General features: G+C 43.8%; 1 protein-coding gene across 1 annotated transcript in view; it reads right to left on the reverse strand.

The window, feature by feature from the left end:
* Positions 1–2,713: 2,713 nt before the first annotated feature.
* Positions 2,714–26,777, reverse strand: part of mpped1 (metallophosphoesterase domain containing 1) — a 45,517-nt gene continuing 21,453 nt past the window's right edge. The window contains exons 3-6 of the mRNA XM_067254649.1: positions 25,470–25,695; positions 7,445–7,560; positions 5,775–5,888; positions 2,714–2,832 (exon numbers count right to left, since the gene is read on the reverse strand). Coding sequence (XP_067110750.1) covers positions 2,714–2,832; positions 5,775–5,888; positions 7,445–7,560; positions 25,470–25,695 — 575 coding nt within the window. The remainder of the gene's footprint in view (positions 2,833–5,774; positions 5,889–7,444; positions 7,561–25,469; positions 25,696–26,777) is intronic.

Genomic DNA, 26,777 nt, shown 5'->3' on the forward strand with positions numbered 1-26,777 from the left:
ATAGCTTGCTCTTTTATTAAACAAACTAGATGGCCTTATGCTATTTATCTTATTTACACGTGTGGTGGAAATTTACAATACAGTGTTTTAAGAGAAGTTTAAAGTTGGTTAAGAAGCTTGATACAATGAATGTTGAATCAACTCCATTTGGTAGAGATGCCATTTGCAGTTTATGACACCTGGGGAGGATGAATTGTATTGTTATTGTGATCTGAGGGAGCAGTTTAAGATAGATGAACTGATCAAGCTGCTCTGACCCTTCCTGTTGCATGGGTGGGGTTAATTAAATACTTGTTTGAAGATGTCCACACAAAGGACAGTTGACCATTTGACTGGTGAACTCCTGTGGCTTTACTATCTACTGGTTTGGGGAGAGATGCCACATCAAAGAACTGTGGGACACTTGGTATGGAGTCAAACTGTCACTGAGCAGTGCTGACCAATCACAGAGTTTGCTACATTGATGGATTGACCATCAGAAGAACCATTTGATCTAAAGTTTATATAAGGCAGGGTTTTAGGGTTGTTTTTCATCACTCTTGCGAACGATCTGTGGCTAGCACCTCCTTCGTTATGACTGATCACAAAGTACTTTGTTAATTCTTAATTTGTACAAGCTAAATACATTTATTGAAACCGCCATCTCTTGACTATTCAAATCTATACAGTGCCACTAGAATTTTTCCACTACACACGACGGCATGTCATTTCTGTCTCTACATGGTCACTGCCAACCACCCACCGCCGCCGCCCCCCCTCCCCCAAAGCTGTAAACCTAGGGGAAACACTGTAGAGAAACAGAAAGCATATTAACATCACCTCCACATGCAGACATATAGTAAAGCAACACTGCGTATTATGTTGTGATATGCAGAATAAGAGGAGTGGTTCAGTCTATGCTTTCTACTGACAAAGATTTCCTGTGAGTCCTCTAATGATCAGCAATACATGGGTGGGGGACTTCCTAGACTACCAGTGAATACGATTGAGATGGGAGTCAACTGTAGCCGGTGGATGGGAGGTGGGTGTGTTACTGTAATCCATGACTACATAAATCAAAGAGGGATGTAGACTTGTGATGCTATGCTAACCCCTCTTTGAGTCAAACAGAGGTTTCAGGTCTCATGTTCAGAAGTGCTTGCAAAAGACACCAATTGAACTCAGATAACTATTTGAACCCACCAGGGTTCAAGTGTATAAGTGTTTTGTGGGGATGAACTGTGTCAGAGTGCAGGTAATATACACATTTACAGTACTGAGAAACACATAAAACCTAAAAATAACAACAAAAAATTTACACAGCCTTTTTTTTTTGCAATGAACTATTTTTTTAAGCATGGCAACACTACATGTAAACTTTGAAATACATTTACCTTTTTTATTTACCATTTAAGATGAAGTATTGTTACCCCATTACAGTCCATGACTTGGCCCACATCCCAAAGATTGGTGAAAGTTTCTTCTGATAATCCATCTTTTCTCAGGTAAAGTACCACAGGGCAGGAGTAAGAGAGTGGGAAGCAGCACTTTTGTGTATCTGATACGTTGGACCTAATTCTCGACTACTCATCCCAACATTCCACCATGACCTTGAGATGATTTTGTCCAGAGTCAGAGGAAGGCTAAGCTGAATTATTTACAGTGCCGGATGGATGGAGGGGAAGAAAGTAAGCTGAAGGAGGAAACCAGAGGATACTTTGAGAGAGTAATAGAGCAGAGGGGAAGAAAAGAGGAGAGGAAAATTAGGTGAAGAGGGGAAGAGAGAGACTGTATTTCTCTCCTCCCCTGATTAAGAGGCTTACTGAGATTTCTGAGGCCCATGGGAGCAGTGTCAACACGTTTGACACTCACACACAGACCATGTTAGAGACCTCCTGCTGCCCTCACACAGATACTTTGATCTCACTTACACACAAATATGCATTCACAATTAAACACACACATACCGAACCTCAAGCCTCAGAATGACAGAAACAGACAGAAAGCCAAAATTGTACAAGAGAGTTTTGTGGTATAAAGAGAGTAAAAGAGATTGAGATAGACATTTGTTAGTAATTCATCTTAGCATTAGTTTACTTCCCTGTCATTGACTCGCTCTGGGGGTGGATGTAACCATTAAAACCTTTGGGCATCCGTTAACCCTTGATAGTCAGTGTGGAAAGTAGGAGTGAATGGTGAGAGGTTGAGTCATCCAAATACACCAAATACAATAAGATCTCCACTAGACATATGGTAAGACCAAACTCTACAGATCTACCAGCATTGCACAGTAGGGGGGCCGCAACCACTTCTAACAGGGGGAGGAAGAGTTGGCCTGGCTGGCTGGCTGACTGGGTACCCAGTTCGATTGTCAGTGCAGTAGGAGAGCAGAGCGGGAGACAGGCTTACAGCTGAGGCCTCTTCAGAACTGTCTTTCTGTCTGTTTGTCTGTGGGTCTGATCCATTGTGGGGAAAAAGATGTGAAAATGATAGCACATGGAAAATAAAAAAGGATAGATGCCAAAGAAGGATTGGCATTGGCCATGGCCATTCCTCAATACTGTACATGTGCCAGTGGTGCCACACACACACAAACAGACACGCACACACACATTGTGTGTACTTGGCCATTGTGAAATATATACAGTACTGAAATCCTGCCCGCATCCCCTCATCTGTGTCCACCTGCTGTCTCCTGATTGGAAGTGTGGTTCTGGAGGCGGGCCTTCTCCAGTCATGTGGTCCTTGGGTTGGGCAGATCAAAGATGATGGGCGGGTTCATGGGCTGGAAGTTGACAGTGCAGGCTGAGGCATTGATATAGCTGGTGGTGCCGTCAGTCATCATGCCATAACCTGTAGAGAAATAGAAGGAATGATAAATGTTTTGCACACATTTTTATCTAATTGTATTGATCTACAATATGTACCGTATTTTTCGGACTATAAGTCGCTCCGGAGTATATGTCGCATCAGTCAAAAAATGCGTCATGAAGAGGAAAAAAACATGTATAAGTCGCACTGGACTATAAGTCACATTTATTTAGAAATGTATTTCACAAAATCCAAGACCAAGAACAGACATTTAATCTGGAAAGGCAAGTTATTCAACTACACAATAGCACACAGAACAACAGGCTGAATAGGTGTTCGGTACGTTAACGTAACACATTAACAGTTATTCAGCTACACAATAGCATAAAGAACATACCTGGGAGGCTGAATAGGCTAAATTAACATAACAAGCTAGCGAGTCCAATAAGCAAGTTACCGGTAAGCTAGTTCACCAAGCTCCCGATCTTATTCCACATCACTGAATCCGTTGAACTTGTTGGTTCAGGTCAGTCAGTATGAATTAACATTTAAATACATGTTAAATTATATATATTTTGATATATAAGTCGCACCTGAATATAAGTCGCAGGACCAGCCAAACTATGAAAAAAAGTGTGACTTATAGTCCGGAAAATAAGGTATGTTGTTTCATCTATCATACATCTTGTTAAATGTGCAATATCTTATTCTAAGATTCCTCACAAATTAGCTGCATCAAAATGATAGTTCATGCCATGAAGTCCTCCCAATGGTGGAATCAACTCCCTACCTCCATCAGAGACACTGACTGTCTCCCCACCTTCAAGAAAAGGCTCAAGTTCCGGGAGTACAACGGTAATTGGGAATTATTTTCTGGACCTGATGTTAGTTTCCTCCAGGATCACAAATGACTGTTATTGAGAGACTTGTTGCTCTTGTTGGTTAGTTGTAACTGAATAAAAATTCTTGTACTCGCTGTGAAATATATTATTGTTGCTTGCTTTTTCTACAGGTACACTCTTGCACTTTTGAGGTTCATGTTGTTTAATTGTAACTTGTTTATCTACATGCTCTTGTGGTTATGGCCTTTGGCACTTAATTGGTTTTTCACAATGTGTGCTTCATGTTTTGGCTACCCGCAATGTTTGTGGCTATCTTGTTGTTATGATCAGTGACCTATGCACTTTTGTAAAGCTCTCTCTTGGAAGTCGCTTTGGTTAAAAGTGTCTGCTAAATGAATACATGTAAATGTAAGTCCAAGGAATTGTCTGTAGACCTCCAAGACAGGATTGTATCAAAGCACAAATCTGGGGAAGGATACCAAATTATTTGTGCAGCATTGAAGGTCCCAATGAACACAGTGGCCTCCATCAGTTTGGAAGTTTGGAGTTTGGAACCAGCAGGACTTCCTAGAGTTGGCTGCCCGGCCAAACTGAGCGATCGGGATAGAAGGGCCTTATTCAGGGAGGTGACCAAGAACCTGATAGTCACTCTGACAGAGCTCCAGCGTTGCTCTGCGAACAGAGGAGAAACTTCCAGAAGGACAACCATCTCTGCAGCACTCCACCAATCAGGCCTGTATGGTAGAGTGGCCAGACGGAAGCCACTCCTCAGTAAAAGGCACATGACAGCCCGCCTGGAGTTTTCCAAAAGGCACCTGAAGTACTCTCAGACCATGAGAAACAAAATTCTTTGGTCTGATGAAACAAAGATTTAACTATTTGGCCTGAATGCCAAGCGTCATGTCTGGAGTAAAACGTGCACCGCTCATCACCTAGCCAATACCATCCCTACAGTAACAGAGAAGCATGGAGGTTGCAGCATCATGCTGTGTGGATGTTTTTTAGCGGCAGGAACTTGGAGACTAGTCAGGATCAAGGGAAAGATGAGTGCAGCAATGGACTCTTCCTCTGGATCTCAGACTGGGGCGAAGGTTCCGCTTCCAACAGGACAACAACACTAAGCACACAGCCAAGATAAAAAAGGAGTGGCTTCCAGACAACTCAGAATGAATGTCCTTGAGTGGCCCAGCCAGAGGCCAGACTTTTGAACCCAATTGAACATCTCTGGAGAGATCTGAAAATGGCTGTGCACCGACACTCCCCATTCAACCTGATGGCGTTTGAGAGGTCCTGCAAAGAAGAAATGGGAAAAATGCCCAAAACAAAAGGCTGTAACATAAAATTAGGAAAAAGGGAATCGCTGTGAATACTTTTCAGATGCACTAAATTTCCAATGAATCCAAATTAATTGCAAATCACATTCAAAAGCAAGATTAAAGCAGGCTGGGTTTTCCTGAGTGAATATGATCTAGTTTCTAATCTGGTCCGCTCCTACAGGGTCCTGGTGCTCCAGGGAACCTGCCTGACCTGCTAACCCCACAAAAAGCCGCCCTTATCCCAAGTAGAGGGTCTGACAACTTAGCTCCCTTTCCCTCACTTGGATGAAATCACACAAATGATAACGCACGTTCAGTCAGGCAAGACCGAACCCTGCACTCGGGCTCACACGATAATGCTTCATTATTCACTCCCTCCGCTATGAATGTTCTCTCCTTTCCCTCTTTCTCATGTCGGGCTGTCATCTGGGTTTTCGTAGGCAATCGATTAGCGGTGACAGAACTTTCCCCGCTTGCCAGCCTATCATAATGATGCCGTGCCTTTTAAATACGTGTTTCTCGCTGTTTAATTTGTCAATGCTACCAAAGTGCGCGACCCTCTACCTCCCGGTCGCCACCCGGTGACTTCGTTCCGGCTCCTCTGGCTGGGTCGTCGGCTGCCGCCACCACCACCAGTGTCTGGACTCCGTGGGGGATTCCTCTTCAGATACGGGGCAGACGCCCTTTGATCATTTAATTTTCCATGGGGTCTAAGCTCCAAACACTTGTAGTACATTTATTGTTCTATAAATAAACATCACTTTACTCATCCCAGGTCTCTCCTGATTGAACTACTATACAGGACAACTGTGTGAGTTTGATCTACCTTCATGAATGTGTCCAAACACGTGGAGCTTGGGCTGTACTCTTCTCTGGACAGTGTTGAGCAGCTCCATACAGCCCACACGCTGCATCTTCTTAGGAACCCAGTCTAGAAAGCCTACACACACACACATACACCGATCAGACATTCAGCACCAAACCACACATGCTGCAAATTTACAGGTAGATCGTAAAAACTGCTCTAAAGCTCTTCCATTTCCACTCCAGCAGTGAAGTGGAGAATAGAGATGAAGTACAAACGCACCCAACACACACACCCGACACACCACTCCAGTACAGTGTGTGTTGTGGATGAGAAAGAGGGAGAGTGATTTATTGGGAGGGATGGGAGTACTGAATCAATACAAGGGAGTCAGGTGGCTGACTTTGGGAGTCAGGTGGCTGAGCGGTTAGGGAGTCGGGTTCGTAATCTGAAGGTGACCGGTTCGATTCCCGGCTGTGCCAAATGACGTTGTGTCCTTGGGCAAGGCACTTCACCCTACTTGCCTCGGGGGGAATGTCTCTGTACTTACTGTAAGTCGCTCTGGATAAGAGCGTTTGCTAAGTGACTAAATGTAAATGTACAACCCCCCCACATCACAGAAACAAGGACAGTGTGTTAATCTCTCCATCGTCAACAATGTGTCTGTTTCATAGGCATTAGTCTTACACTGTAGTGTTTTTAGGTGGAATACAAGTGCAAAGAGCCCCCTACATTTCTTGAAGATTTATAACATTTCTGTGACTATCAAATAACAACACAATTGTTTCAGCTATTCCTAGCTTTCCAATGCTTTTGTTTAGTTATGGGCGAGGTGGTATAATCTGCACCATGTTGATGCCAGTGGGTCTACTTCCTGTCCATGCCGTGTCACTTTGTGCCTTGAACTGTATGAAGGGGATATATTTATTCTGCTCTGCCTTAAATCCATCACTTCATTGCAGTCCATGAAGACACTGTGAGAAAGATGTATCTCTATCCTTCACTCTTTCACGATTCTTTCCTCTCGTTCTCTTCTCTTTACTTTACTCTCTGCTTTCAGACTGCATTCCAGTTTTTCTCCTGGACTCTATCACATATACTCCTTTCACTCCCAACTGTTTATCACTCCCTTTGTCTCTTGTACTATCTCGCTTTCTTTCTCCATACTTCTCCTCCTCACCCCCCCCCCCCCTCACTCCACCCACCCCCTTCTCTCTGCCTCTCTCATGCATGCATTAGTAGCCTGCTGTAGCCAGTCCATATGCTGGTGGCTTACGAAGAGATAGCTAGAGACACTTGGCTAAACTGAAGGGAAAATAGGTCTCTGTGTTTAGAGGCGAGACGCAGCCTCAGATCTTCAATCACACACACTCGCCTGAGCATCCCAGCTGCAGCAGGAGATGAGGTGTGAAAGTGCGTGTGTGTGTCAGGGTGTGGTGTGTGTATATGCATTTGGTGTGTCTATGCATGTGTTCATGTGTATGATCTGGATGTGTATGTACAAGTAGAAATGTATTTATAACATGCATCGCATTCACAATGCAACATTGTGAAGCAATGGTCTGATACACTCATACATAAAATAAATAAAAAATCTGTGTTTGTGTGTGCGAGAGAGACAGACAGAGAGAGAAAAGGAAAGAGCGAGACAGAGAGTGAGTGAACAGTGACGGCTGCAGTGAGTGACTCACCCAGTGGAGGGCAGTGTGTGACCAGGATGTCGGTGGAGTCAGGGATCTGGTTCCACTTGTCTAAAAGAGCCTGACCTCTGGGCAGGTTGAAGCCCCAGCCAAAGTACCACGGCTGCCTGCCTCAGAGAGAGAGAGAGAGAGAGAGACAGATAAAGATTGAGTGAGACAAAGAAATTGAGAAAAAGAGATACAGTGAGAGAAAGGGGTACAATAGGGATCGTAGAATGAATGATTGTGTCTAGCTTGACACTTGGCTCCTTATTAGAACCCACTGTACATTCAGAAGGTTTAGCATCTAACTATAGGCAGAGATAGACACATTTTTCCTAAAATATCATTGCATTTGTTAACCCCCTTGTTCTGTAGCCCTGTGGAACCACAACCTTCATTACCTCCATAATTGTGTAATATCACTAATTTGGTTAAACAATGATTGTATACACTGTGTAGCATTGCACATTTCCAGTCGTTGCATTGAAGAGGAGGAAGGATAGTACAAATCAAACCATAATTTCTTGCTTCTAAGGCTTTGAGCAATGTGGATTCGATGAGTTCTCCTCCCTCCAGCTTGTGCCAATTCTTTTGTCACCAAATCAATGATGTTCCTAGTAAAGGAGGATAGAAAGGTTGCGGTTCCACTTGGCCACAGGTGTTAAGGGAATAAGGTCTAGAGTCAATGGTATCTCACAACCCCTGACCCAACCTGTCATGTTCCCCAAACACAGACACAGCTCGGCCCCTTTCAAAGATAAACGCACACCTTTAAGGGCAAGAAGCTATGTTTTGAGGTTCCCAAACTGCAGTTGTTTAGCACAAGGTGGCAAGATGTAATCAAACAGAGCTTTAGAGACGCACAAGAAGGAGAGCTAAAGTAAAGAAGCGTTAAAAAGTGAACGTGGTCTTGATCATGCAGGCAGCTTCACAGTGCTATGAGGGGTGGGGGGGTGGGTGGGAGAAGAGATGAAGGAGAGAGGGACTTAACGGCTGGGGCATGTGTTCCTTACTTCCCCTTGATGGCGATGCCTCTGGTCTGACTGACGGTGGAGAAATTAACATGTCACTAACAATCTGTACTGAGATCCATCTACCCCTCCCGCTGCCACGAGCCTTGCCACACGCACCCGCAGAAGTCCACGAGCCGCCGGCTTTTTTTAATTTGCCGTGCGCAGTCGTTTGAAACGCCAACTTTATCGTCATTCCACACTTTAGAGCTCAGTGGAATGTCAGATGGAGGCTTTTTGAATAATTTCCTGTCTTTGTGTGTCTGTGTGTGTGTCTGAGAGAGAGAGAGAGAGAGAGAGAGAGAGAGAGAGAGAGAGAGAGAGAGAGAGAGAGAGAGAGAGAGAGAGAGAGAGAGAGAGAGAGAGAGAGAGAGAGAGAGAGGGAGAGGGGGTCTATGTTTCTGTTTGGGCTGTTATTGTCCAAGACTTAAGGGGCGATAGAAAGAAATACAGGGCATGACTCAAGAGATACAGGTGGTAAATCAAATGTACGCCAGCACCTACACACAGACTTACACTTCATTTGGTTTACGTGTGTTGTTCTGTCATGCAGATAAAGGATACATCTACTGTTTTGGTCACCCCTTGTGTTTGCAGATTTAGCAAGTCAAGGAGAAAGGGTGATGGATTATGGGAAATGGCCATTTCAGCAGAATTCTATTTGATAAGAATTCCATCATGTCGGGACACAAGTCTAAAGAGTTGTTATGAAACGTCCAAAGTTTCCCATGAATGCGATATCAATCACTTACACTGTGAATTTTAAAGTTAAAACTTAAATGGGCATAATAATATTAATAGGCCATCTGAAATATTCATGTCCACCTTAACATGGATCTCTCAATTAAAATGAGATGAACTGCAAATCTCCATTGATGCTTTCAATTCCCACCTAATATTTGAATCTCAATGAGATTCAAATATTATATATTATAATACACAAACATGTATTATAATACACATACATATATATTAGGTGTATATATGTTGCCCCCCAATGGTGAAATCACCTCCCCACCTCCATCAGAGACACTGACTGTCTCCCCACCTTCAAGAAAAGGCTTAAGACGCACTTGTTCTGGAAGTACAACGGTACTTAGGAATGATTTGCTGGACCTGATGTTAGCTTCCTCCAGGAACAAAATGACTCTTACTGAGGGACTTGTTGCTCTTGTTGGTTAGCTGTAACTGACTTAACCTCTTGTACTCGCTGTGAATTATATTATATTAGTGTTGCTTGCTTCTTCAACAGGTACACTCTTCCACTTTTGAGGTTCATGTTGTTTAATTTGTAACTTGTTTAACTACATGCTCTTATGGTTCTTCCCATTGGCACTTATTTGCTTTTCACAATGTATGCTTCATGTTTGGCTACTCGCAATGTTTTGGGGCTCGTTGTTATGATCAGTGACCTATGGACTTTTGTAAAGCTCTCTCTTGGAAGTCGCTTTGGATAAAAGCATCTGCTAAATGAATAAATTTATATACCTATATATATATATATAAATATATACAAGTATATACCTATATAGAGTATACACGTCCTGTATATGGGTATAATAGTATACCCAATAGTATGCATGCATTTCTGCTTGCATCAGCTTTTGATTATCAGCATCAACATCTATATCGTGATTGGATAAAACCTTCCATGTCTGTATTTTTTATGTATTATTCTGATCACATACTAATTAAAACTAAAGATAATCTCTCAAAGTTGAATCACTGTAACTTCCAGGAATCCCATCTCCTGTTTGCTAGGTAAACCCAAGACTAACTGGATGTAATACTGAGGATAATATCTCTGCTCTCTAAATAAGACTTTTGTCAGTGAAGGGATTAGAATAATGCAAGTGATTTTCATTAAGGTAGGGAAGAGAACGTTCCATGCATATTAAAGATTTAGATAATGTCCAAGGCTTGATGTGTTGATTGTTGTGTTCTTTTCGAAAGCAGGAAACAGATGTTTGTATTACACCACTCAATCACTGGGCGGATCCACATGCATAGCAAAAGCATATGAAAAAAAATCTAAATATTTTTTGATTTTACATTAAGTTTGTATTAAATATGAAACGTAAATATACACGTAATATATAAAACGTATACATATAAAACTTACATTACATTTTATGTTTATGTAAATTAAATATTTACAGTCGAGGACAAAAGTATTGGCAGTGACATACATTTTGTGTTCAGCAAAAGCTAAATTTGCTGATTCAGTGGTGTTGATTCACATTGTTACTCAATTATTGTGCAGAGTGTTCAGATGGAAAAATAAATGTATCACAAAAACCCACATTTCACAGTTTTTGGGCCCTGGCATAAAATGACTGCTAACATAATTTCACTGTCATATCATCAGCACATGGGAAAGTGCGAACTAGTTCTAGTTAGGTGAAATCACTCTATCATTCTGATTGGATTTTAAGAGCAGATTGATTAATGTAAAATATTATTTGCATATATTTAATGTTTTTGACAATAAAAGCTTTTAAAAACTATGAAATGTGTGCTACTGTTTTGTTTTCAATATTAGTATTCCATAGAGAACACATGAAAAATGTATCCACAAATACTGAACCATGAAACTTTGCAAAACACAAAATGTGTTACTGCCAATACTTTTAGCCACGACTGTACACACACAGTGATTTTGTGACACTAACTGGGTGATAAAGTGTGTGTTTGAGTAAACTTGAAACAAAGAAAAGAGGAATTGGGATATGGAAAAGAGAAAGGGTGGCCCCACAGTGTGGATAAAAAAGTGGTCTGCGAGTATTTCTAAATTAAGGCACTCTGATGTCTAGTTTAGTACTGAGAGAAACAGAGAGATAGAAAGTGTATGAATGTGTGTGAGCGTGTGGTCCATTGAAAGCTCATGCCAAAGTGAATGCTGCACAGACACGTTTCACTCAGACAGAGTTGATTAAAAACTACTGTTGTCTAACAACCTTAAGAAAAACATAGGTAAAGGAGCACCAATCAGTTAGTGCTCGGAATGGACCAGTGTGCATGTGCCCAGCTACTCCTCCTTCCCCCTCCCCATCACTACCTTTTGCCACTATAACCTTGTTAACAACTCAATTCAATTAAAAGGGGCGAGGGTGTCATCAAGGAACTTCGCACTCCGTTCTCCATCATTGGCCCCCAAGGCCAGGTGAAACAGGTCAGCCCTGGGTAGTCTGTTTCTGGAATTTTGGAAGACAGTTTTCAAAGGAGTTGTGAGGTACGTGAACCACCCTACTGTATAGACTCTCTAGAATGCGTAATTCAGTTTCTACAGCCACACAATTGGATTATAATATGAAAATGTGACAGTTATATTATAACTTAATAGACACTGACATTTACGCACACGCACAACCCATGGTGGTACAGAACGAGCATGTCAGAGATTAACTTGGTCCGCCCACTTAAAGTGGCGAGGCGCCAAGTGGGAAAAGAGCGCTGTGTTTTGTATGTTACAGAAAAATACGTTTCTCTCTGTTTTCAATGATTAATTCGGACTTCAAACTTTTCTCTGCACCCCGCCATTCTATTCTCCCTGCCGCACACAATGATCCATGTGTGGACTTTGATGTTTAATCACAGACTACCACACACACGAGCCAGTCAGCCCAGCAAGACTGATCCTCACAGCAGGACATCCGAGAGGGAAGGGGGTGGGGGAGGCAAAGGGAAACAGAGAGATGAGGGACAGGGAAAAGAAAGAGAGGATAGAGAGAGATGAAGGTAAAGAAAACAAGACAGGGGACAGAGAGAGAGAGAGAGAGAGAGAGATTGTAAGGGAGGAAGAAGAGAGAGAGAAGTGAAGAGGGATGGGGGAGATAGCAGGGAGAGAGAAGCTGGAAGGCAGAGTATATCCAACTCCGAGGATTAGAGTTGTGACAGAGCCCAGCCTCAAGCAGCCCTCTCACTGTCAGCATGTGTGTGTTTATGTACATGTGTGTACACCACCTTCATCTGTCTTTCCTTTTTATTTCCTATAAATTCACATCTCTGTCACCTACACCTCTCTTTGTTTATCTGTCACCCCCACCTCTTTGTGTCTCTCTGTCACCCCCACCTCTCTGTGTATCTCTGTCACCCCCACCTCTCTGTGTCTCTCTGTCACCCCAACTCTTTGTGTCTCTCTGTCACCCCCACCTTTCTGTATCTCTCTGTCACCTCCACCTCTCTGTGTTTCTCTTTGTCTCTCTGTCACTCCCACCTCTCTGTCTTTCACTGTCACCCCCACCTCTTTGTGTCTTTCTGTATCTCTCTGTCACCTCCACCTCTCTGTGTTTTTCTGTGTCTCTCTGTCACTCCCACCTCTCTGTCCTCACTGTCACCCCCACCTCTCTCTGTCTTTCACTGTCACGCCCACCTCTCTGTGTCTCTCTGTCACCCCCACCTTTCTGTATCTCTCTGTCACCTCCACCTCTCTGTGTTTCTCTGTCACCCCCACCTTTTTGTGTCTCTCTGTCACCCCAACCTCTCTGTGTCTCTCTGTCACCCCCACCTGTCTGTGTCTCCCTGTCAACCCACCTCTTTGTGTCTCCCTGTCACCCCCACCTCTCTGTGTATCTCTAATAGCCCCCACCTCTCTGTGTCTCTCTGTCACCCCAACCCTTTGTGTCTCTCTGTCACCCCTACCTCTCTGTGTCTCCCTGTCACCCCCACCTTTCTATGCAGAGAGGCAGATTGAGACCATGTTGGCCCACAGCGTGACTTATGTAACACCCAGCAGGTGGAGAAGGGGATCGAGGAACATTGGCATACACACACACACACGCACGCAGGCACACACAGACATTAACACAGACACACACATATACATACAGACACACAGGGAAGCAGACATACTCAGGCACATAAACCATGCACCATTGAACCCATTTGGGCAACACTTTGTTAACCTCTGGGAAATCAGGCAACATTGCCACTCTCCTCCCACCTCTTCTGCTGCCTTTGTGTGTGTGTGTGCGTGTGTGTGTGTGTGAGAGAGAGAGACAGAGTATGTGTGTGTGTGTTAGTATGGCTCTGTAATGGTTTAATTGCAGGCGAGTGGTGAGCACAGTGGGGGATCTTCAAAGCACTGGGTGGGTGTGGGATTAGGTGACTGACTAGCAGGGTGCTATGATCCACACAACACACTCACTGGGTGTACCAGCCGGAGCCTGCCCCAGGCTTATACACACAGGGCCTCATGTATGTACATTTGCAAACGTAGCGTTATTAGCGCCATGTCCAACCTGCAGATTGCGCACGCTGTAATACTTCAGTTTACGTTGTATTTACGAAACCTGCAGTCCATCGGGTAATCAGCGCCTTTCTCCGCCCACTATACTGTAAATTGCGAGCATTTAAACACGCAATTGAATGGGCCTCCTTCTCTCTTTCTATCATGGATCAGCCACCAAATTCAAAACCGCGAAAATTCCAGTAACTGTAATATTGCATCGCTGCTTAATCTGTAACACGTAATGATTTTGTGTTCACTCAACTGAAAAAGTCTGATCCATGTGGCAAAAATCCTTTCAGATCGTCTCCTCGGCCTATGTCTTCGTCTTGCTCGGATTACTGCTGTCATTTCACCAGGAGGCATAAGCGAGGGAACCCACCTGCATCCAGGTTTAAACCTGCTTTTAAGAGGCGCACTTTCACAGGCGTTTTTTGTACATACTGCGGAATACATAATTAGGCGCACTTTACTCATCCCCTCCCATCTCTTTATGGGAAACTCCCACTTTCCCCTTGACCCTCCTGTGAATGCATATGCATTACACGGAAAAGCGCAATTTGCGATTTTCAGTTCCCGCGACAGGCAGTCTGCGCATTTACCTCAATGCAGCATGTTTGTACATACCTCGCCATGTTTTATCTTGCACACACACACACAAATATACACCAAACCTATACAGCAGTAGACTCAGTTGGGTGTGTCCATCCATCTTGCAAGCGCTGGACAAGGCAAGTGTGGCATCACAGAGCCCATCTGTGTGACAGAGTGCAAGGACATCTGCCCATCCGATACACACACACGCACAAACACACACACACACAGCAAGACTCATCACTAAAACAGTGAGAGGAACCAGGACATTAACACACAGTGGGAGAGGGTACAGAGGGTGCTCCTTGTGTAGAGTCAAAAGAAACACGAGTTCCTCTTCTCAGTAGCAGACAGTCTCCCCACAGCTGTGCTCCTTTGGTATTCACAGAATCACACCCGACACGTAGTCATGTTGACTGAAACACGCACACATTAATGAACAACACTCAAATGTTGCATTTATTACCCTGCACATATTTTACAGCTGAATATATCTGAATGTAATCTGAAGTCTCTCATCAAACCGAGCTGGCACCTGCCCCTAAAATAAGTCAATGGACACAAACATGCACAAAGATCCACACTCATGCATGCACACACGCAACCACCTGTGTGTGTCATCCTTCTCACATTGATCCACCTGTCCGTCCCTCTCTCTCTCTACCTCCTCATCCCTCGCTCCTTCAAACACATTCCCTTCCCAGGATACTTTGTTTTGCTTTACTGAAATACATCATGCCATACGCCCTGTGTTAATCACACACATACACACCTGGCCGGTCTCAGTGTCCCTGAAGTCTGTTGTTTTCTATCTTGAATAAAACACAAGCAGAGTTTTGTGCCTCGTAAAGGAGCGGGAAGAAAAGAGAAATGCAAAGACAAAGAAAGAAATGTGAGAGACTAACATCAGAGACAGAAACAGAGAAGAGCAATAGCGGAATAAGAGAAAGAATGAAGAGAGGGACTCTGGCATGGAAGGTTTGTGACAGACAAATAGACGAATGCCTCTTGTTCCACTCTCCTCCGTCACTCTCTTTTGCTTTTTCTCTCTTTCTTGCCCAGAGATGATGCTCCGTAATCAAGTTTGGTGTCAGACAAGACAAACTCATCTCCACCCTTTTTTGCTTTTCCTCTCCAAGCCACATCTTTCCCCCCTTACTCTATTTTGATTGCTTTGAGGACAGTTATCAACCACACAAAAGAACACAAAGACAGCCCAGACCTCTGGTAGCTGTGATGATATCCAATCTTTCTTTTAGGCCTACTGCATAATAGACACCTTATGCTTGATGTCATACATGAGAATTTTTTTGTGTCAATACAACACATTAAAGAAAGTCAGAAGAATGAATATCCAGTACAGTTTAAATCTAGTAGCCTACAACCTATTTGAGAGAATGCTAGGGGGGTTAGGAGGATTAGCAGGGCTTGAAATTGCGAGCATTTTGGTTGCATATGCTCTTGAAATTGTATCTGTGCGACCTCAAAACATATTTGGGAGCATTTGTGATGTAATCAAATAATCGTAATGGTGCAACCTGTTTTAATTTCTTTACAAAACGCTTGATAATTTACCTACTGCACAGGATGTGCCTGCTGTGAGCTGATACAGTGACCAGTATACTGTTCTATCCAACGTTACATAACCAGTTAAACTTTACGTTCTCAACTTTAATGCAGATTTTAGTTAAAAATAGCGGTCAATCACTCCTTGTCACTGCGCTCCATTGTCATGTGCCAGGGAGCTAACTTGTGCTCTAAATATGAAGAGCTGAAAAGACATCATGAACATTTTGGGTGGGTGCTCCTAAAAATTTTGCTGGTGCTCCTAACTTTTTAAAGTTGGGATTACCAGTGCTACCAAGAAAAAAGGAAATTTCGAGGCCTGATTAGGACCTTAGATATTTTCGACATCTCAAGGTGCACCAGTGCTCCATGATGCATCGATACACCACCACAACACCGAGGTGCATTCTCCAGGAGAACCGATGCTTGACAGAACTCCCAACACCCCGCCCCCTTCAACCCACCGCCATCTTATCCCACACTCTTACCCCTCCCCACACACCCCTCCCAGAATGTTCAGTGGGAGACTCGGGTGTTGTGTGTGTGTGTGTGGGGGGGGTGACAGATCTTCTGGGTCTTGACAGACAACTTCATACCCAACGATAATGAGCTCCCACCAGAGTGGGCTTGCACTCTCTCCCTCAGGCACATTGAACACATTGTGGCGACGACGCTGCTACAACAGAATGTAAAGGAAGATGTCTTCCACCGAGCTTTTCTTTTGTAGGAGAAGAGGGAGAGGTGTGAGAGAGGAGGAGAGATGAGAGAGACTGGCTGACAGACATAGTGCCAGCAGGGAGGTAGGCTGGCATGCAGATTGGCATAAAAACAAACAGAGGAGGTTGAGTGAGTGAGCCTCTCTATGGATGTGTGTGTGTGTTTTTGCTTGTGTGGCACACCAGGTTTTGACATCCCCTAAGCCTCCCTTGTCAGAGCAGGTGGAGGAAAGCCGACAGTCCTGTATGTTTATGTTTGTGTGTGTCACCATGGAGCAGGTGTGTTAGAGCTGTGTCATATGGAGGTGCCTAACGAGTGGTGTGTTCTCCAAAAGGTGGGAGTGAGAGAAGGAGAATGACCTGTGACTTTGACATACGGTAGACGTGCCCTGACTGTCATCTCCTGTGTGTGTCTCAACACCACCATTATCTCCCATGGGGTCTCACTAGGCTCACTTGTAGACAACAAGTGTTCCCCAATCCTCCTCTCTGCCTGGTTGTGTCTAGACAGGCGCTGGTGACATTTTCTATTGGCGGGGTAGGCAGCACTGTCCCGCACTGTTCACTCAGCACTGTTAGCGCACACATAATGAATTCCCATTTAACTAGCACTTAGAGGCCCTGGGGAGGCACATTTGTCCCTTTTCCTGTTCTGAATAATGACCAATTACCACGGAGGATGAGTTGGTGAGGTGGGGGGGCTCAAACAGCAGAGGGAACTTCTCCTCCTATCTAATTGGTGGCAGATCTCACAGTGATGCATCTAGCTTTATTTCTGATGATTCTGCAGGGAGAGAGAGTGGGAAGGAAGATAAGGAAGAAAATAGATCAGGGAGGATAGCTTAAGTAAAAGGGAAGAGAGAGAGAAATAAAGAAAAGCACGTCTTGGTTCTTTTTGTCTTGCAGGGATTATGTGCGTTACTACATCCACTAAAGTCTAATTCCGTCCATAAAAGCTGTTGGACTTCTTTTTCTCCCCGCCTTCCAAGTGATAGTTGCCTTGGCAACCATGGCAATCTTCCTTTTCTCAAACAGATGTCCCATTTAGTTGGAAATTAGAATGTGTAAAAACCCACGAGACACAAATTATTTCAAAGTTTTCCAGTGGAGAGACAGAGGAAAAAAAAAGAAAGGGAAAGAAGAAAAGACGAAGACAAGTTCTCCAGTCTTCCCCTCCCCTTCCATCCCCAACCCAACACACATAAACACCTACAAACACCCGCACACACAAACTTCTCCAGAACAGCACAAATCTGCACATTTCTGGTGGGTTGTGCTGTGTATAACTTGATGGAGAAACCGACCCCCGTTGGAAGTATGTGGTTGGCTTGCTTGTCATAGTACAATGTGTGATGATACAGGGGAAGAGAGAACTGTCACTCCTGCTCCTTGTTGGATGAGCATCACAGCCTTTCCAATCTGGTATGAGAAGTCAGTGTGGTCTAAATGTGGTCAACAGTGATTGTGACCACTCGTTGACTGATCTGGCTGAGAAATAGAGATGTGGAGAAAGGGGGCAAATAAGAGGACATATGGACAGTCTAATTCAGTTTTAATGCAAAGCCACATGCCCTGGGGCCATTACCCAGAAAAAGGCAGGCCATCCCTCCAAACCGCACACACACACACACACACACACACACACACACACACACACACACATACTTAAAGTCATGCCTCTGGAGGCCATTTAACAGGTAATTTAAAGAGAAATCCCTCCAGGGAAACGACACAGTAAACGTTCTTTTTCCTCCTCCCTCGCTCGCTCCCTTCTAATCGCTGCACCATTACTGGGTGTTTACTCACCTACAGGGCCAGGGACTGGCAGCACTTAAGAATGAGAGATAAAGAGGGAGGGAAAGAGGGAGCCATGGAATGGAGGGTAAAGACAAAAGAAGAAAGGGATCGGACGAGAAGAGTGACAAATGCTAAACTAGGCCCCCCCCCCCCCCCCCTTCCTTTCCAACTCCTCGTTTATTAATGCTCATGTGTTCACAGGCTACTTCCTTTTCATCCTCAGGGAGTAGGCTGGCACTGGGGAAATTGGTGGGTGGAAATAAAAGGAAAGGAGAGGGGAGAAGGGGAGAGGAGGAGGACAGGACCCAAAGGCTTACTGAGTCTTTTAGCAAATCTGATGTTAAGTAAGCAATAACTCAAAAGTTCGGCCTCATAAGAAAAGCACTACCCACCACTAGTAGTAACTCTACAGTAGCTAGCTCCCAAAAGAGAGCAAAATAACCCTTTCTATATTCTTCTTCAGGAACTGAGGCTTCCTATTTCCATTTACTTAAATTGTTAATTTAAGTAATGATGTATTGCTTTCAATCAGGACTAACTAGCAAAATTTGAAGACACGCTCCAAAGCAAAGGTAGTATGAGAAAGATGAAGGTCAAACTATCTTCATCATATCTTCACGATCATTAGCACAGTCTGTCTCTTTCTCGTCCTCTCCCAAACCATCCCTCTGTCTCTCCATTAAAACTCCCCTTTAATTAAAAACAGAGAGATCCCCCTTGCCTCCCTCCCTCCACCCATCCATCCATCCATCCCTTCATCACAAAGGACGAGTCATCATACAAGAAGCAAGTACTCCCTTTCTGTCAAGAAGAAGAGGCGGAAGAAGGTCTCTCCATCTCTTTAGTTTTTGATGAGGTTTCTTAATTGGGCCACTACAGAAAAAGAAGTGAATCTTCAATAATTAAAAAATCTAATTAAGGAGTCTTTTGCATCTTCGTTCATAATTATTCCATGTGGAGCAGTGGGGAGCACGATATTTCTTGTATTTTCATTTTCTAAATGAAAAAAGGGTCTATTACGCACCCGCTGGCACGTGCACAAGCATGCACACACATACACACACTTCCCTAAACACCATGCCCAAAGTAAAACATCAACTAACAACCTATATTTTGTCATTTATGTGTGTGTTTGACACTTGTCTCTCCTGCCAGTGTCCTCCGAGGCAGTCATTATGCCGGTAACCCTTCCTTTTACAGTCCCTTAAGTACTAGGTATTTACATAGAAAGTAAAGGGTATGTTATGTGTTTTATTGGGTATTACCGATTGGTACCAAGGTGGTAAATACCTAGATAATTCGAAGTATTTACCCATTAACTAAATACTAACGTGCTGGTCATTACTGGGTATGTTTTCTGTATTATTGGGTATTACCGATTGGTACCAAGGTGGTAAATACCTAGATAATTCGAAGTATTTACCCATTAACTAAATACTAACGTGCTGGTTATTACTGGGTAATTTTCACTGGTCCTAATTAGGTAAAGACAGAAGACAAAAGACAAAAAAGATATATATGGTAAATTATAATGTGTTATTGGGTAAATACCACTGCTACTAAGTAGGTAAAGACGGCCAAGCTCCAGCAGAATTACGAACAAAATACTCTACTATTACCCTGCAGTTACCTAAGGTTTATGTCGGTAACAGTTCACGTCTAATGAGAAGGTAAGATAGTACTTTACAATAAAATACCTTTTCAGATACATTTATCGATGATGACCTCATTTACTTGGCTGGTATACCTACCTCCGCGGGAAGAGTTTTCCTCTACTGTCATGGTAAATCTTCTTGGATACTGGGTATGTTCTTGCGCATGTTTGGACTATTTACTCAGTAAGTAATCTGAAACTGGACTGTAAAAGGAAGCCGTGTTTGTTTCCATGGTGTTACAGGCTCTTACCATACCCTTTGAAAGCAAATACCACTTTGTCAACGTTACCCTTAGTATGAACTTGTACTATACGTTCCAAGGCGATACCAGGTAAAACATGGCTATTTACTCAGTAACGGTAATTGTCCACTGCAGCGACGCGATGCGAGCGACGCGATGTTTTCCATTCATTTTCAATGGAGCCAGGCGAATCACTTGCGTGGTGCATTGTGGGTAGCGACGCGATTCAAGCGATTCGAGCTGAGATTTTCTCAACTTGATGCAAATGAGGAGCGATTTTCGCTAGCGATGGCCAATCGGATTGTTTTCCTGTTTCTCGTAACGTAGCAACCATGGTAAACATTTCTAGCTCTCAGTTTCAGAATGGAGGAGAAAATAATTGCTTGTGTAGCTGCTTACCCGGTGTTGTAAGACACCGGGTAAGCAGCTGTATTAACATCTCTGTATTCGTACAGAGATGTTAATAAAAAAACGATGCATGGCGCAAGGTTGCCGAAGTTGTTGGTGCTTGTACTTTCAAATTCAGTCTAGTCACATTACGTAACTTCGTTCTGTGGTAACTACAGTAGCTAGCTAGCCCGCCTGGAACTCCCTATCGTATCGACAGATTAGCAGACTTTGAGTAATATAATAAAACGTTTTTTACACATGTCAACGTTTATGTCTATTAAACAGTTATGTATTTTGTATACAAGTTGTATTTTGATCGATGTTGCGAGTATGTAAACCCAAGTCTGCACAATTGGCCATGACAACTACAACAGTGACTTTAGAGAACTACATTTTACATTAATCTGTTTGAAACGCCCCCGAGCGTGGTGAACTGTGGGAAGGCAAGCGATGGCAAGCGATTCGCGTCGCTGCAGTGGACACGCACCATAAGTAATCTGAAACTGGACTGTAAAAGGAAGCCGTGTTTGTTTCCATGGTGTTACCAGGCTCTTACCATACCCTTTGTAAGCGAATACCTACGGTGGCCGACATGTGCAAACGCGCTGCAAATTAAGAAAACATGCAAATAGACAAAACACAAGCAAATTAAAAAATCAATTTCATGAATTTGACAACACATGCGCAGCATTCAGCAAACGCGCTGCAAATACACACAACACAACCAAATACATAAACGTGTTGCAAAAACGAAAGCACGCAAACCAAAAACGCTGCAAATACATAAACGCGTTGCAAAAACGAAAGCAAAAATGAAAGCACGCAAACCAAAAAAGCTGCATCCAGTTTTAACTACAGAAGTTGTCCAGGCCTCTAGGGGGAGCGCTAAATGGAACAGCTTGATTTTCGGCCCCACGGAGCGAGAGAGAGAGACATATGAGAAGTTTCTTTTGAAAATGGGACCAAAATCGAAGTTGCTCTTTTGAAAAACTGTAAAAGAGGAGGGCCGCATTTCAAAATGAAAATAACCTTTTTATGTCGCCTCTTTACTTCGATGCTGGTCCAAACTTCTCATATGCTCTCTCTCTTTTGCTCCGTGGGGTCGAAAATCAAGATGTTTCACTTAGCGCTGCGCCTAGAGGCCTGGTCAACTTCCATTGTGAAAACTGGATGCAGCGTTTTTTGTTTGCGTGCTTTCGTTTTTGCAAGGCGTTTATGTATTTGCAGCGTTTTTGGTTTGCGTGCTTTCGTTTTTGCAATGCGTTTATGTGGATGCAGCGTTTTTGGTTTGCGTGCTTTCGTTTTTGCAATGCGTTTATGTATTTGCAGCGTTTTTGATTTGCGTGCTTTCGTTTTTGCAACGCGTTTATGTATTTGTTTGTGTTGTGTGTATTTGCAGCGCGTTTGCTGAATGCTGCGCATGTGTTGTCAAATTCATGAAATTGTTTTCTTAATTTGCTTGTGTTTTGTCTATTTGCATGTGTTTTCTTAATTTGCAGCGCGTTTGCACATGTCGGCCACCGTAGGTATTCGCTTACAAAGGGTATGGTAAGAGCCTGGTAACACCGTGGAAACAAACACGGCTTCCTTTTACAGTCCAGTTTCAGATTGCTTACTGAGTAAATAGCCATGTTTTACCTGGTATCGCCTTGGAACGTATAGTCCAAATTCATACTAAGGGTAACGTTGACAAAGTGGTATTCGCTTACAAAGGGTATGGTAAGAGCCTGGTAACACCATGGAAACAAACACGGCTTCCTTTTACAGTCCAGTTTCAGATTACTTACTGAGTAAATAGTCCAAACATGCGCAAGAACATACCCAGTATCCAAGAAGATTTACCATGACAGTAGAGGAAAACTCTTCCCACGGAGGTAGGTACCAGCCAAGTAAATGAGGCCATCATCGATAAATGTATCTGAAAAGGTATTTTATTGTAAAGTACTATCTTACCTTCTCATTAGACGTGGACTGTTACCGACATAAACCTTAGGTGACTGCAGGGTAATAGTAGAGTATTTTGTTCGTAATTCTGCTGGAGCTTGGCCGTCTTTACCTACTTAGTAGCAGTGGTATTTACCCAACAACACATTATAATTTACCATATATATCTTTTTTGTCTTTTGTCTTCTGTCTTTACCTAATTAGGACCAGTGAAAATTACCCAGTAATAACCAGCACGTTAGTATTTAGTTAATGGGTAAATACTTCGAATTATCTAGGTATTTACCACCTTGGTACCAATCGGTAATACCCAATAATACAGAAAACATACCCAGTAATGACCAGCACGTTAGTATTTAGTTAATGGGTAAATACTTCGAATTATCTAGGTATTTAGCACCTTGGTACCAATCGGTAATACCCAATAATACAGAAAACATACCCAGTAATGACCAGCACGTTAGTATTTAGTTAATGGGTAAATACTTCGGATTATCTAGGTATTTACCACCTTGGTACCAATCGGTAATACCCAATAAAACACATAACATACCCTTTACTTTCTATGTAAATACCTAGTACTTAAGGGACTGTAAAAGGAAGGGTTACCCTCTCTCCTTCCACATCACTTAATCTCCCGCTCTTACCTTTTACTTCTCTCATACCATGGCCTAAACCTTCCTGCTGAGTTAAAAAGAAGGGAAAAAAATTACGGAAAGATACAAGTCAAATAAATAATGTAAGGATGGGGTGTGCACAGATCAGAATACACACGATGTTCTGCATCTCAATGGTGTCTTCAAGGACTAGAAATGTTAGATATACTGGATAAAAGAATAAGACAATCACTGAATGGTACCATGGAAAATAATTTCACCCAATCGTTGAACTGTACTCAATTGACTGTTGTTGATGTTAATTGCTCAAATCATTGAGTCACACATCGTGTACAGAGGAGCACACAACACACACACAAACAAAGGAAAAATGTAATACATGCGCAAAAGCAAAATGGACGTTCCCCGGTGTAAAATAAAACATGACAGTCAGGACCTCACCCACTCCCGTGTAGACACACACAGTGATTAAGGCTGCCACCTATGCCCTATCAATTAGATGAACATAAGACCACAGCACGATCCTCCTAACTCCTTACTTTCTATACTGTCCTCCTTCCCCTATACTTACATTGTTATGCTCTATCATTCACTGTTTGCTCCCCCTCTTTATGTGTGTGTTGGATTCTCTTTCTCGTTCGGGCTTTGAGCTTTCTGAAAAGAGGACCACTTTGGTTAATTCCCATGCCTCCCATGCTCCTGTTAGCTCCTTTTGCTCTGAGACTCATGCTGGCTGTGCGATACGCCCATGACAAATTACTTGTAAACTTGCATTATCGTCAGAAAAAGACACACAAGACGCAAACACAAACAGCCCTCCCCTGCTGTCCTTTAAATTTTGGAATGAAAAAAATTACTAATCTTTTACAAGTGACAAGGAATCTATGCTAGGATAAAATTTTGGTTGAGGTAGGGATGTTTAGGGTCTGTGGTTGGGGCCAGTCTGTTTATGTGTGTGTGTGTTTGTGACTGCATGTCTGACTGAAGCGTAGGACAGACAGGAAAGAACCATGCTGTGAGCAACATGTCACTAGACCCCCGTGAAGAGAGAGATAGAGAAGGGTGGAGGGAAAGAGGAGAAAGTGAGTGATTCCGGGACGACAGGGAAATGTTGGTGAAGACAGATGGAGGGAATAGAGAGGAGGAGAGAAATGAGTTGGAGACAGAGCTAGTCGGAGACAGCTCCGGTTGACAGGAGGACACAAGGAAGGATCTGATAGAGAGAGAGAGGGACATGGAATCAGAGAAAATGAAATAGGGAGTGAGTGAGACATGGTAAATGCATAGCAAAAAAGTATGAATGAAGAGATGATGAGAGGGGACACAAGAAAAGGGGCAGAGAACGACAGAAACTAGGAGAAGAGGAGAGGTGGGCTGGAGCACGGGATAGTCTCTCGTCAGCAGAGGATGACACTGTGTCTCTCTCTCCCTGCCCTGAGGCGACAGGCCAGTCTGGCATCACCATGGAGACGGGATTGGAGCGCCCGCCGTCCCACCGCTTCTGCCGGAGATTAGAGAGTGGGGAGGATATTTCGGCGCTCGCCTCCGACGCTGGAGCCAGCGACATGTGGAGCGTCGTTGCAATGGACAGACAGACTGATGGAGGGAGGGGAGGAGATGGAGAGAGCAGACAGTGCAGAGGGGGGAACACACGGCGCCTCCAGCTGGAGCCCCTCTGCGCTGGAGGAACAGACCCTCGGGCGCTTGCATGAACACACACACCATTTCATCTGCCTCCCATAGCTGCCCTAGAGCACCAGCCAAGGCCAGCCGGTGATACTGAATTAAGGCAATGAACACCATACCCTCTCCCTTTGACTCTCCCTCCTCTCTCACTGTTCCTCTCTCTACCTCCATGTCCTTCCCTCCCTGTCTCTCCCTCTTTCTTGTCCCTCCTGTCCTTCTTTATTGTCCTATACCAGCATACAAGGCACATCTCTTCATTGCTCCATAGCAGCCCAGACAATCACTCAGGGGATCCAATGTCACAGCAAACCAATTACTCTACACAGGGGGCCACACACACACCACTCCATATCTACACCCACTGATCACCCCAGGACCCCTCAGCCAAAACATCAGTAGACCACTTTGAAGTGGAGTAGAGTTCACACTCTCAGACACACACACATACACTCATGCTACGGATTCATACAAACAGCCTTGGTTTCAATGGGGAAGAAAGAGGAGAAATGGAGTGATAAAATAGAGCAATAAAGAAAGGCATGCAATGGAGCAAGAGGTGAGCTCTCGGGCTGCAGTACCAGATGCACTCACCAGGGAGAGCCGTAGATACGGAAACCCCGAACGGTGACCTCGGAATCCTGCAGGTAGATGCAGTTGGTGAGCAGCGACTGGACATTCTCATAGTTCTCCGGCTTGAGCTTGGAGGCAGAAGGGAAGTAGTAGAAGTCCTGCTTGATGAGGTCGGCCATGAACTCCTGGTCAAAGGTCAACTCGTGGTTCCCCGCAATCACAATTTTTATATCGTAGGGCAGGGTGCCTGGGCAGAGAGAGACAGAGAGAGAGAGAATGTGAGAGAAAACGAAGGATGGGAGAAGGGCCGATGCAACAAACGGTGTTGTTTCAAATGAGAAGCCTGATGTCTTTTGTCTTTTTCTATTCATCCCTGCATGCATCTGTCCATCTGCACAGCTATACTCCACCTCTCTCACTGTTTTTACTCTCCCATTAATGTGTTTTTTCATAAAGTCAAATTGTTGTGCATCTGTCAAGGAAGTGCAGCAACAATTGTTTATATACTTTATAGTTTAAACCCAGACAAACTCACAAATCCATTACTGAGAACACAAACCAGTACCATACCCCAACGTTTCATCATAGGACATGTTTCTGTGTTTTGTATAACCTAATACCTCCTCACTCTATGTCTATCTCTCCTTCCATCTCAATGGGTTTAATTGGTTATTCAGAGATGGGCACAGTTGGGTACAGTCCATCGATCAGCACCTGTCAAACACTTATGGCCGGCTTTCCCAAAATCTACATATTCCCGAACGTTTTCATAGCATTCATGAGGACCATAGAGTGAGAATGCCGACAAACAACTGGAGGGGGGTGGGAGAGGGGGATTGTGCTTTGTCTGTGCATCCCTGTTTGTCAGCCGGACTGCTCAACGAAAAGTTCAATCACTGTTCCTTTTTTGACAATTACTGCAGTGGACCTGTGTGTGTGAGCATGTGTGCGAATGTGTGCATATTTAAATATATCTATCGGTGTGTTTTGGGGACTGTGCTTGAGTGTGTGAGTGTGTCACACTGCTAAAAAGGAGTAATTAAACTCAGCTTTAGAAGAAGTTGACAGCCCAGAGACGGCTCTGTCATAACAGCCAATCACGACCAGTCACACTGAACAGAGTGGCAAGAAGGGTGGAGGGGCAGGAAGAGTGTTGGTGTGTGTGTGTGTGTGTGTGTGGGGGGGGGGGTGTTGGGAAGCCCAATTTATTGGGGTGTGAAATGAGGAATAACAAGCAGACAGTGATTTGAATTAAACTGGCAGACGGAGGTGACCATAAAGAGCTGCAATGATTGAGAATACCTGGTCCGGGGCATGGAGCCCCTCTTG

This window comes from Osmerus mordax, chromosome 17, assembly GCF_038355195.1.
Source record: "Osmerus mordax isolate fOsmMor3 chromosome 17, fOsmMor3.pri, whole genome shotgun sequence".
In the NCBI taxonomy this organism is placed as follows: domain Eukaryota; kingdom Metazoa; phylum Chordata; class Actinopteri; order Osmeriformes; family Osmeridae; genus Osmerus; species Osmerus mordax.